This window comes from Musa acuminata, chromosome BXJ3-1 (assembly GCF_036884655.1).
Source record: "Musa acuminata AAA Group cultivar baxijiao chromosome BXJ3-1, Cavendish_Baxijiao_AAA, whole genome shotgun sequence".
NCBI lineage: Eukaryota > Viridiplantae > Streptophyta > Magnoliopsida > Zingiberales > Musaceae > Musa > Musa acuminata.
This window is the reverse complement of record NC_088349.1, coordinates 34,420,349-34,431,857: the sequence shown is the minus strand read 5'-3', so window position 1 is coordinate 34,431,857 and position 11,509 is coordinate 34,420,349. Positions and strand designations below refer to the sequence as shown.

Below are 11,509 nucleotides of genomic sequence, written 5' to 3'. Positions count from 1 at the left end.
GTCTTCTTGTCCTCACAAATAATATCAAGAAGCACATCCTTCGCGTAATCGTATACACAGACCCTCCTTCCGTGAGTACAAAACCTTGAGACTTAACGATGGCTCATTGCACCAATTTCCATCCAAATACTTATCATTTGTCTAAATCACGCGTTTCAAGCAAAAGTACATTATAATGATGTGGTGATGATGATTCATTCTTTCTCCAAAATTTAACTTATTTCTAAATCGGTTCTTTATCAATGATTAAATTCCAATTCATTGCATTGGGAAGAGAGCCTTTTTTTAGTATTTGTTTATGGAAGAGGCATCAAACGTCACGAACTTTCATGTCATCGTTCGTCAATCTGAACCGTCCATTCTACCACGCTACGATTTTTGTGTTCACGAGACCAACTCCAAAGTAGAACGAAGTAGACCGACGGTCGGGATTGCATCAGCGCTTGGCTTTGTCTTCTCTGGGCCGATCATATTCCGGTTCACTAACGTCCAAAGGAGGCGGTTCACTTTTGGTTTTTTTCCCCTCTTTCTCCCTGGTTCGAGAGAGAGAGAGATGAGAGAGAGAGACACAGAGAGAGCGCCTCCTCTTCGAGAAAACCCAACAGCGTCCGTATAAAGAAGGAGATTGACCGGAAGAAGCAAAAGATTCGCTGTTCGTGAGCGGTTTCTCGTCATTCCAGCCTTCGGTCCTTTGTATCGAGACACCCAATAGCGTCCTTTGTATTGAGACACCCTTTTCCTGCCCTTTATTTTTTGTTTCCTTTAGGCAAATAATTAATCTCCGAGCCCTCAGACAGATCAAGGTAGGTTCTGACCTCGGATTCAGGTTTTACATCATTTCGTTGTTGGTTCTGTGTCTTTGCTGGGGTTTTTGGTTCTGGAATACGGAGGGGGGGAAGGATGTTTTCTCAGTAATAGGTCACATTGACATTGGACAGAAAAGATCTCTTCGTTTTTAGGAATTTTCAGCCTGGTTTCCGGTTCTTAATCTGGATTTGGTGAAAAGGAGGAAACTCGGCCGTCGTGGTGTGGAAAAGATAGGATCTTTGTTTTCGTTGATCCGAGGTGTTTTTTCAGCGATAACTAGGCCTTTTGTCATACAGTTTGAAGGAGCAATAGTTCTTCGTTAGTTCAATCTGCAATTTGTTTGTTCAAATATTTGATTTGTTGACTATTTGTGGCTCAGGCAATAGAGTTTGAATTTTTCTAGTTATGTCCGTGTGATCTGTTTCTGTGTTGATGATTGGCTTCGCTCCCTTTTCTTTTTGTCCAGGGGCAAAGATCGCATTAGAAGCAGCACAGATTTGATGGTAAGTTAATTCTTTGTGGTACTCACATTTTCATCTTCCTGCTATGACGGCCTTGCTACTTGCATGATTGGTTTCTTGGTGTTTTCAAATATGCCTTGTTTTAAGAAATGTGCAGTAATGTTTGATCTTTTGGAAATTGATCATCAGGGGGAAGAGGCACCTGAGTATGTTCTGAACAGCTTGGAGCTTGCAGCTTGCGATTCTGAATCCACAGGCTGCCGGACGGCTACCATTGTTGGTAATAAGATGGTAATACTTTACTCTGGCTTTTATAAATCTGCCAATTTTATGGTTAATGTAATATATATCTTGCAAGATCTAATAGCTTTTACTTCCATGTTCAGTATGTAGTTGAAGGATCCGAGGATGGAAGCAAGTCATGGATCAACGTCAAAATTTTTGACAAGCTAACAAGATCATGGTGTGATGTGTATCCTCGTTCTAATATTTGTCACTCAGGTTATTCCTAAAATTGGGTCGATAAATTCTTATACTGGATCGGGCAGGGTGTTTCCTACTGTATTGGGTATCAAACCTGTCCAACTGAAAGGCCACTCAGCTCTTCTTTTGAAGAATGGACAGCTATTGATTGTCAAGATGGATTCTACGTTGGATGGTTGCATCTGGTTTCTTGAGGTTAGAATGTGGTTTTCAGTTTTCTTAGTTGCTCTTATGTTGTATACTATCATTCAACATCTCTTCTTTTCAGAATTCCTTTAACGATTAACCACATGCTTTAGTTTCATACAAGGAAATAATTTCTTTCATTCTTAGGCTATTTAATGATGTTATGTGAATGAGATGGGTGAAGTTCTCAACAACAATATGGACAAATTAGCATGTTGTGCCGATCTATGTTTGGTATATGGACCATTATTTGGATAGTCGGTATCCATCCTTCATGGACTACTTATGTTTATGTGATTGTGCCATACGTTTGGAATGATTTTGGTGCAAAACTTTGTTTATGTACACATGCTCGAAGAATTCAGATATGTCCATTTTGCTTTTGTTGGTAACCTTTTCATTGGATAATTTGGTAGGTGGATAGCCCTTTTGTTAAAGAGCAAAAGAAGATACTTGGAACTGAGGTAGTTGCCTGGAGTAAGGGTGTCATTGGCAATGCCCCAAAACCAATTGTGATCAGTGGTCCTTCTGGAGTCGGTAAAGGTACTTTGATAAACAAACTTATGAAGGAATTTCCATCGAGATATGGGTTTTCTGTAAGTCACACAACTCGAGCACCAAGAGAGAAGGAATTGGATGGAGTTCATTACCACTTCACAGAGCGAAGTATTATGGAGAAAGATATAAGAGATGGGAAGTTTCTTGAATTCGCATCAGTTCATGGAAATCTTTATGGGACAAGCATTGAAGCAGTTGAAGTTGTTACAGACTCTGGAAAGGTATTGTGAATTTGCCGGGTTTTCTATGAATACATGCCTATAAACAAATATAATGTTGGTACTTCAATAGTTCAATTACACAATTTGTTTGGTGTTGATTTTATATAAACGTATGGAAGGCTTTGTGTTTCCAGAGATGCATCCTTGACATTGATGTTCAAGGAGCTAGATCCGTAAGGGCAAGTTCTCTTGATGCAATATTTATCTTCGTTACTCCTCCATCATTTGAGGAACTTGAGAAGCGGCTGCGTGCACGGTACAGAAACTCATTTGAAAAATTTATAATGTTTCTACTCGTACAGTTGCCAGAGATCTTTTATAATGAAGCTAGGAAGACTATCACAATGCTTCTCTTGTCAAACTACACAGTGGAACAGAAACTGAGGAACAGGTCCAGAAGAGACTAAGAAATGCCAGAGCAGAGCTTGATGAAGCAAAATCTCCTGGTCTTTTCAATCATATTTTGGTAAATGATGACCTAGAATCATGTTATGAGAATCTTAAGGTGCTTCCTTCTCTTTTACACCAAGAGCATCACCTGTGCTGGTCCAAATTTCTACTTTTTTTTTGGATATGTAATATATGATGAATGAAACCATGTCTAATTGGATTGTTTATTCATGTTAGAAATTACTTGCTTCAGATGAAACTGCTGATCCTTTATATCAGTCATGTAAGTTACTAGCTACCTACACTTTTGTAGGATTATACTATTTGAAATAGGTATATATAAATTATTTCATTCATGCAGCTGTGAAGATCTTGAAAGCCCATGTGTCCAGAATGGAATCAAAAGCAGATCATAGAACTCTTATACATTGTAGCGCTAGCGGCGCCAATGCAGCAACGCATAGTTTGTAAGTTATCCTTTTGTTTTACCAGATTGCACATTAACGACAACTGATCTCGTTTTTGACTTGTCTGCTTGTTATTCGGGTAGGCTTATGCTTGACACGTCATCACTTAAAGGAGGGGCTCCTGGCCGAACAAGAGGACTCGGTGTATATGCACTTGGATCCCTAGGTGATGGTCTTAACGGGATCTGACAACTTTGACATTTTATGAGTTAGGAAAGCAGAAGAAGGTATCTGCACTAGCACTGACTCGATTTTGGAATGATTTAGACTATGTTACAGAGTTGTTAGTATTTAAGCTCTTACACTGAGAATATGTTCTTCTGGTAAAATTTGCATTCAGGTAGGTGCTCCTATGCTCTGTAAGGGTGAAGAACTTTAGCCGGGCATTGTTTGCGGAATTGGGATTCTATGGACCAGCTTTATGTCCTCATTCATCGGAGATAATTTGAATATGTCTATTTGTTCAATATTGTTTGAAGGTGACTTTAGTTTGTTTAAGATGAGAGTGAAAGATTTATGTTAATCAAGATGTTTCTGAATCATTGTTTAGATTCTTATTCATACCGATTAATGAGAAAAACACGGCCAAAGATCGTTTAGCATTGCAAGTGATTTTAGTTGAGATTCGAAATGGACTGAATGAAGAATTTCTCAAAGAATTTATAGAATGAATATGCATTCTTCACCCAGATGGAAAAAAAAAAAAACAAAACAAAAGATAATCCCATTTTGGATCAAGGAAGGCTTTTCCCTCCTCTGTTTCTTTGTACAAGAAAGCAATCAACAAGTGCTTTCTTGTGATCACAAACAGTACTGGATCACTGCCAATGATCGATGTCCATTGTTTACGACAATCCAGGAATCAACCTTAAAGAAACCGAGAGATGCATGCATTGCAATTTGTCACCGAGGACGTAAGAAGGGAACGAGATAATTCTAATTGTCCATCTCACGGTAAAAGGATGGTGACTCTGCTGCAACATGGAAATCAATTGTTGGGTTATATCGTGATGGCATAGTCTGCAAATGGCCAAATCCACTGAACCGAGACATTGCAGCATCACTTGATGCCTCCTGCGCGTGCATGGTTAAATGAGGACGAGAGTGAGTTTTTAGAGATCAGTCACGAGTTCACGACACAGAGGAGGCGGCAGCAGCAGTAATGTTGCGCCATAATAATGTACAGAGTGATGATGAACAAGACATCAAAGTATGCCCAACTTTGGCAGACTTTTTTAGAGCTGGTCCACTTCCAATGCTTGTCATGGGGTGGTGGAGACAACAACGCATCATTCGCTGCCTTACCCTGCAACCCTCTCTGCTCCTGTCTCCCACAAAATAAGACCTTCCTGTCCACCCACCTAATAATAGTGTAGCAACCAGCCATATGATGCAACACTACAAGCAAATGTTCTTCTAGATTTCAGCAAATGAATGCATTTAACTAACTCCTGCAGCCTCCTCTGCGCTATGTCTCGTTCTCCTCCATTCTCCTGATGAGCTCCTCTGCGTTCTCTGCTGAGACCACAATGTGCCTCGCCGACCCTTCGATGAATCCTTCCTCCACTCCCTTGTCGAACAGCGCAAGCAAGCTGTCGTAGTAACCATCCACGTTCAGCAACCCCACCTGCACAACACAACACAATCCTTCATGTAGCTCAATGTCATGGTGGAAGGGCGCCAGCCGAATGAGCTGACTACTCACTGGCTTGTCATGGATCCCAAGCTGATACCACGCCACTATCTCTAAGAGTTCCTCCATGGTTCCATAGCCACCTGAAGAGATCCATGTTTAGGAGAGTAAAGATCAAGATGTAGGCTTTGGGGCTTCAGCAGGAGTTCGACTCGGTTTCACCTGGCAGGGCAATAAAGGCATCGGCATGCTTGGCCATTTCTGACTTCCTCTCATGCATGTCTGCAACTACTTTCACCTCTCCGATGGATTCTCCCGATACCTGCTAAAGATTCACCAGCTCAGTTTGCTGCTGCTGCTGAACTTTCAGTAGTAAGTAGCAAAAAGGAGAGGAGCTCTGTGGCTCTTTACCTCACTTGGCAAGACCGATGTAGGAATGACACTGTGATGAAAGCAGTGATTTAGAAGGCAAACGATTTCCATCTATGATGATGATAAGTGGACTGAGAATCTCACCCGAGCACATGACAGCCACCATCGAGGACAGTCTTGGATATCAAACCCATCAGCCCTACGCTTCCTCCACCATAAACCAAGTCTATCTTCCTCTCTACCTGAAAAGGAGACAGTGCACCGGCAAACAAGATTGTAGCGCAAGGAACAACACATGAGACCAAAGAGCGGAAAGAAAAAGGAATCATATATTGTTGCAGCAATGAAGAGCTGCTTCCATGTAGCCATTCTTCACAAGACAGAGAGATCAATCTAGATTCCAAGCGTCAGAGCATTTCTTGAGATGTCACCAACTCACACAAGTATAGACATATATACAGGCAACAAAATTCTCAGCGAAGGAAATTTTCATTGTTCTCGGTGGAGTTATTGTTCATGGCACTTGGATGGCTAAGTGGTCTCACCAGTTGTTTCCCAAGGTCGATAGCTGCTTCACCGAAGGAGGGGTTGTTTCCTGATCTACTCCCACAGAAGACACATATTCTTCTGAACCTCCCTTTACCGCCACATCCCATTGCATTTGGTTGATTTGATTCCATCCCCACAACAAGAGGAGAGAGAAGAGAGATGGAGGCAGGAGCAATGCACAAAGCCAGATAAAGAAGAGGGAAGACAAGGGAGGCTAACGCAAGTGCAATAGAGAATTAATATCAAAGCATGGAAGCCGACACCTTATTATCTCCCTCCTCCCCAGTCTTTTATCCCTAGTAGCTCCTTTTGCCTGCTCAAAAAAACCAAGTACTTGGTGTTGGAGATGATACCAACATGAATTCTTCTCCACCTCCCTCTCTCTCTCTCTCTCTCTCTCTCTCTCTCTCTCTCTCTCTCTCTCTTTCTCTCTCTCTGTGTTCCTTATTCTGAATCTAGTAGAATAACCATACAAATGACTTTCTTTTTATGCTTATCCAATCAGTGCACTGGGTTTGGTTTTGGTTCACTGTACTGTATAGACTAACCTCATTCTTCCACAGTCTAAACCTGACATATTCTGTTTATATAACCTTTAAGCAAAGAACTTGGCAACCTTAGTTTTTCTCTTAAAGGACATCATGTCTCGCATATCATGTATGACCACCTAAACAAGTCTTAGCTAGGGAAAGACTCAGCAATCTTCACAAAAGAACATTTGGAGCTCTAGCAAATTCCAGTAACTTCACACATGGTAATTGTTGTTGTTATCAAGGACAACCGGTGCTACTAATAGCATCAGATCATGTACCAAAGAAGCAAATTAAATTATCAGCCCAGAGGATGTTGTTATAAGTGAATTACAATGATAACATGTAGGCCATTCCAGCAGAGTGGATTTGTGAGTGCAGAAGGGCTTTCCGACTTCCACCTTAATTAATTCTTCTCTTGGACACTTGGTTTACAAGCACACAGTGGATTAGCTCATGGACTCGAAAGCAAACAGTGATTGGTTTTGGAATGATACAGGAAGGGATGCTGCATTCACAGAGGGCCCAGCAAAATTTTTCTTAATGGTGCTCTGCTTGGTGTTTTTGTGGTTGTTGGTTTCTGCTTGATGTGTACATTTGGAGCTAAAGAAAGGATGGAATAATGTGAGCCATACAGAAGATGGGGGGCTATGTCTACAAAGCACACCATTTAGTTCAGTGAAGCAAGAAGCAGATTTAGTGATTCTTATGTTAAGGATGGACCCCCTGCTTAACAGTTTGCTTTACCTCAGTAATAGATTTAAGGAGATTGATGAACTCAAAACTTCTATCCACTCCTTTTGCCCACCATTTGCTCCAAGAAAAAGATATTGTATTCGCTTGATCAATGCCATTCTTTTGATGAGGTTCTCATGCAAGGTGGGAGAAAACCTGTGACAGATCCAGTATTATGCAGATGCATTCTTCCAATCTCAATGCACTGTTTCCACTAAAGCTAGGATATTTATGAACTGCATCATGTGGATTTGAGGAACAATATATATATATTTCAAGTTAAGATTGCTAGCATCCAGTTGATTCTGATTGCTTGCAATGTTCCTATAGCATCATTTGTATCTTCGCCCACGGACATAGAATTACAAGTTATGGTGTTCTCTCTGTGATTGAATTTAGACTCAAAAGATGTTTCAATTGATCTCAAATGAAACCACAGTTTCATGGGACACCTTGCTCTGTTAGTGGGGCACTTTGATAGGATCATGCTGCTCCACTCTTGTGGTTGCCTTGGTGCTATGCAAATCAATGAGGACAAAGAAAGAAGCATCAAGCTTGGGAATTAGTACATGTCAAACAGACAATTCTTGCAGCTGGATTTTTATTTGTTGAACAGAATGTGCCACTATTTCTTCCCCTTCCACTATAAATTCTGGATGCTAGTACCTGTTTAGCTCAATGCATGTTCAGCCTCCATTCATTGTTTGATTTCTAACATCCATAAATCATTTAAATATCACATCAAAGAGAATTTCCCTAAAGATTAGTGGAGTTGCATTCATTATATTTGCATAATATTTATACCTGCAGTAATGAGAACTTTCATGTGATTTCAGAGTTTCGAAGACTTTCCTATAGAGGATGTGATAAAGATTAAGCTGATGAACCAACAACACTCAGCATCTAAACCATCTGGTAATTGAATATGGCTATAGAAATTAAACTAGTAGATTAGATAATGCCTCACATTATTAATCATGTGAGAGAATTAACCTAAAGTACTTGGACGATGGGTCAGTCACCTGATTAATCTGGATCTAAACAATTACTAAGTTGTGATTTATCTATCCACTGTCAGCATATCAAGCTCTCCTGCTCGGAGGATATGCTTATCTGCATAACCTACGCTCAACGGATTAACTATATGGAAGAAGAGATGGATAATAAGATTGGATTAGGAAGTCAAGACAAATCAATCAGCATGTCCTCTGATATGTGAAGGTGCCAAAACTTCAATCAGCAAGGAAAGATTCTCAGAATCGTCGAGTTGGTAGGGCCTTGGAATAGAGCTCCATGGAGCTCCACTCAATAGGTCCACAAGCACTGGCATGGAGGATAAATGGCCCTATCATAACTTATTCCAATGTTGGTGGCTTCTATGATTGCTCGAGGAGGCATGATACACAGGTCAACCAAGTTGAAAAGACACCACTCACCGATATGTTGATGCCATCTTTTACAGAAATAATAAACTGTGTCAGCCATAATCCCACATAATCTGTAGGTTAGCTAGCTGCCGGACCATCTGATTATTTAGTAAACGATAGATGAATTTAGGAGAATCAAAGTAATGCAGAAGCATCTGAAAAAACCAAAAACAAAAAAATCTATATGTGCAGTCTTTATCTTTGTAAGGATAAAAAATTATTTCTTATGACTTGATCTTGAACATCCAGTCAGTCGGCTTAACAGGTAAATATTTCTGGAAGCATCTCCACTGACTGAATACTCATGTGGAGTGCAAAAGGAAAAGTGATGTAATTGATGGCATATTTTGACTAGAGATTTGAATTATCTGAGACTTGTTCTTGGGTTGTGCTGCATCTGTATATTTTGGTTTTGAGAGAAACCATATGTTGATTTCCATCTTCACTACAGAGGCAAATTAAGCTTCTTAAAATGGCTGACCGAGCATCATAAATACCATACAAAATTATGCAAGAGCGTGAAGGATCCATTCCTTCTTCTTTCCATGAGACACCAACTTCAATGATGTATTAGAATTGCAAATGGAGTTTTATCACCATAATTGGACTTGTCCTACGTATCTTTCTTTAGTATGACTACTGAATTAACCCGGAAGGATTCTAGCTGACACGTGCGATTCACATGATGTGGACCATACTTATCAGATATATAAGAGTGCATGTCTAGGTTGATAGATTTCTTCAACTATACGAGGAAATTTCTAAATCCTCTCTACGAAATGTGTATAAATAGTTATCAAAGTTCATTATCTAAATATACTCTGTAATTATATCTCATATTTTATCATGGTATCATAGCTATATCTTATATTTTATCATAGATTTGGTGCAATTAAATATATACATATTTTTTTTAAAAAATAAAATATTTTATTATATTAAATAATATACGAGAGATTGACATATTACTTATGCGACCATACACTACCTCCCAACAAATATAATTCTATACACAATCTTCAATTGTGCACTTTTGTTTTTTACTCTAGCATTCTACACTTTTCTTTTCTTTTCTTGAAACATCAACTCAAAAACCTCTAATTAATAGATAGGAGTAATTGCTTGTAAATCATTTGAAAGAGGGGAAAGAGAAAAAATAAATAACTATTTGTTTAAAATCATTTTATCTTGATTTCTTAATACATTAAATCATCCCCAGTCCACTTTAATCGTTTTTGTCGAGACATTTGGGTTGGTTAGCATATCGATTGATAATATATTGTTATCGAGTATATGTGTGATAATATATTATTATAATATTTAATATAACGATAGTGCATTCTAATTTTTTTATTAAAAAAAGTAGACTTTAACAAATGGAAAGAAAACAAAGGTCTGAGTTCAACTAAAACAATTACTTGTAATATTGCTGAAACTGAAACGAATTTATCATCTGAATACTTAGATTATTTTAATTTTCTGTAGTTGAGTCATATCACTCTTCAAACAAGATAAGTAGGATTAAAGTTGATGTTTAATAAGAGGAAGGCCATAAACATTGGGTAGTGGCTACCATCCTCTTCACGGACATCAACTTTTTTTTTTTGTCGGTGTTGATAAAATATGAACAACAAGTTGGATCTCTCTCTCTCTCTCTCTCTCTCTCTCTCTCTCTCTCTCTCCCCGAAAAAAAAAAAAGAGGTTTGAAAAGTACATGTCAATTATGGTCGATTGAATAATCCCTAGCTTTTGATTGATTTGGTAGCAGAAACTCTGTTATCTTTATATACATTAAAAAAAAAAAAGGGTAGTGTTGGTTCTAAGAGATCAAACGGAGTTTTTTTTTCTTCGTGAGCATGGCTTAATATTGTTGGCACATGAAACATTAGTTCAGACCTGAACTTTAATAACACAGCCTATTTTAGTCATAAGTTTTTCTTCTTTTAACCTAGATTTAAAAAAGGATAATAATGATTGTGAAAAAGAGAGAAGCAGTCGTGAGGGTAGAAAAACAAGAAAAGAAGAAAAGGAAAGAAGACAAGGATAATACAAAAGTTGTTTTCAATTATTTAGGCACCGTTCTCATTTGAGTTATATCAGATTTACAGTGGATTCTTGTTGTGATCATTTGAGGAGATTTAGGATATTATGCACAGTAACATAATCCTTGTATTCTAGTTATTCTTTTGTGATTATTTCTTGGGTTTTCGGGTAAGAGACTCCGAGATTTGTATATTCATTATTCTTATAATGAATTTTCTCTAGCTTACTCCATGGTTTTTACCTTTCACATTGAAGGAGTTTTCCACATAAATCTTGGTATCCTATTTTATTATAATTTTCATTTAATTTCACTGCGTGTTACGGTTTGCTTGTATTTGTTCATATACAAAGTTATCTTTTTATCACATTAACTAGTATCAAAGCAATGTTTTAGTGATTTAATTTTATCACATTACCTATTTCTGCATGATTAGCTTGAGCAGAAATAGTTAGATGATATGAAAATAAAGAATAAAAGATCTCTTATATTGTAAAGATTTGTATGGACCTTTACAAGGGGATAGTGCAAAGCCCACGACTATGACGGATGATGAGTGAAAGAGGTTAGATCTAAAAATAGTCGAGTTTATTTGATAGTGGCTCGATGACAATATCTTTCACCATATTTCTACTAAAATTTCTGCATA

At 38.4% G+C, this 11,509-nt stretch overlaps 2 protein-coding genes across 6 annotated transcripts; one reads left to right on the top strand and one right to left on the bottom strand.

Annotated features, from left to right (window-relative positions):
• Nucleotides 1–534: 534 nt before the first annotated feature.
• LOC135581687 (guanylate kinase 1-like) lies at nt 535–4,175 on the top strand. 4 transcript variants are annotated; one of them, XM_018821372.2, is made up of 12 exons: nt 535–720; nt 1,274–1,310; nt 1,458–1,559; nt 1,655–1,731; nt 1,817–1,946; nt 2,354–2,716; nt 2,851–2,972; nt 3,086–3,221; nt 3,344–3,389; nt 3,468–3,573; nt 3,657–3,800; nt 3,914–4,175. In XM_018821372.2, exons 2-11 carry the CDS (start codon nt 1,308–1,310, stop codon nt 3,760–3,762), a joined length of 1,191 nt encoding a protein of 396 aa, XP_018676917.2. In that variant the 5' UTR covers nt 535–720; nt 1,274–1,307; the 3' UTR covers nt 3,763–3,800; nt 3,914–4,175. The 4 variants fall into 4 exon arrangements, with proteins under 4 accessions (XP_018676917.2, XP_009386101.2, XP_009386103.2 ...); XM_009387826.3 differs by having other exon boundaries at nt 535–803; XM_009387828.3 differs by lacking the exon at nt 535–720 and adding an exon at nt 816–1,065.
• Nucleotides 4,176–4,703: 528 nt separating this feature from the next.
• On the bottom strand, nt 4,704–6,565 carry LOC103973300 (probable cytokinin riboside 5'-monophosphate phosphoribohydrolase LOG4). Of its 2 annotated transcripts, XM_065137588.1 has the most exons (7): nt 6,124–6,565; nt 5,723–5,820; nt 5,618–5,648; nt 5,429–5,528; nt 5,279–5,349; nt 5,023–5,200; nt 4,704–4,934 (listed from the first exon to the last, which is right to left on the bottom strand). In XM_065137588.1, the coding sequence occupies exons 1-6, from the start codon at nt 6,256–6,258 to the stop codon at nt 5,042–5,044; spliced, it is 594 nt and encodes a 197-aa protein (XP_064993660.1). In that variant the 5' UTR covers nt 6,259–6,565; the 3' UTR covers nt 4,704–4,934; nt 5,023–5,041. The 2 variants fall into 2 exon arrangements, with proteins under 2 accessions (XP_064993660.1, XP_009386099.1); XM_009387824.3 differs by having other exon boundaries at nt 4,704–5,200; nt 6,124–6,564.
• Nucleotides 6,566–11,509: the final 4,944 nt, after the last annotated feature.

What these genes read in the sequence shown, in the direction of transcription:
- LOC135581687 (XM_018821372.2), top strand. An exon ending in TTGTTACAGACTCTGGAAAG is followed by an intron (nt 2,717 to 2,850) that starts GTATTGTGAATT and finishes TTGTGTTTCCAG; the next exon opens with AGATGCATCCTTGACATTGA. An exon ending in GAGAAGCGGCTGCGTGCACG is followed by an intron (nt 2,973 to 3,085) that starts GTACAGAAACTC and finishes CAAACTACACAG; the next exon opens with TGGAACAGAAACTGAGGAAC.
- LOC103973300 (XM_065137588.1), bottom strand. Translation starts at nt 6,258, where the DNA reads ATGGAATCAAATCAACCAAATGCAATGGGATGTGGCGGTAAAGGGAGG. An exon ending in CATCGGTCTTGCCAAGTGAG is followed by an intron (nt 5,529 to 5,617) that starts GTAAAGAGCCAC and finishes AATCTTTAGCAG; the next exon opens with GTATCGGGAGAATCCATCGG. An exon ending in TGCCTTTATTGCCCTGCCAG is followed by an intron (nt 5,350 to 5,428) that starts GTGAAACCGAGT and finishes GGATCTCTTCAG; the next exon opens with GTGGCTATGGAACCATGGAG.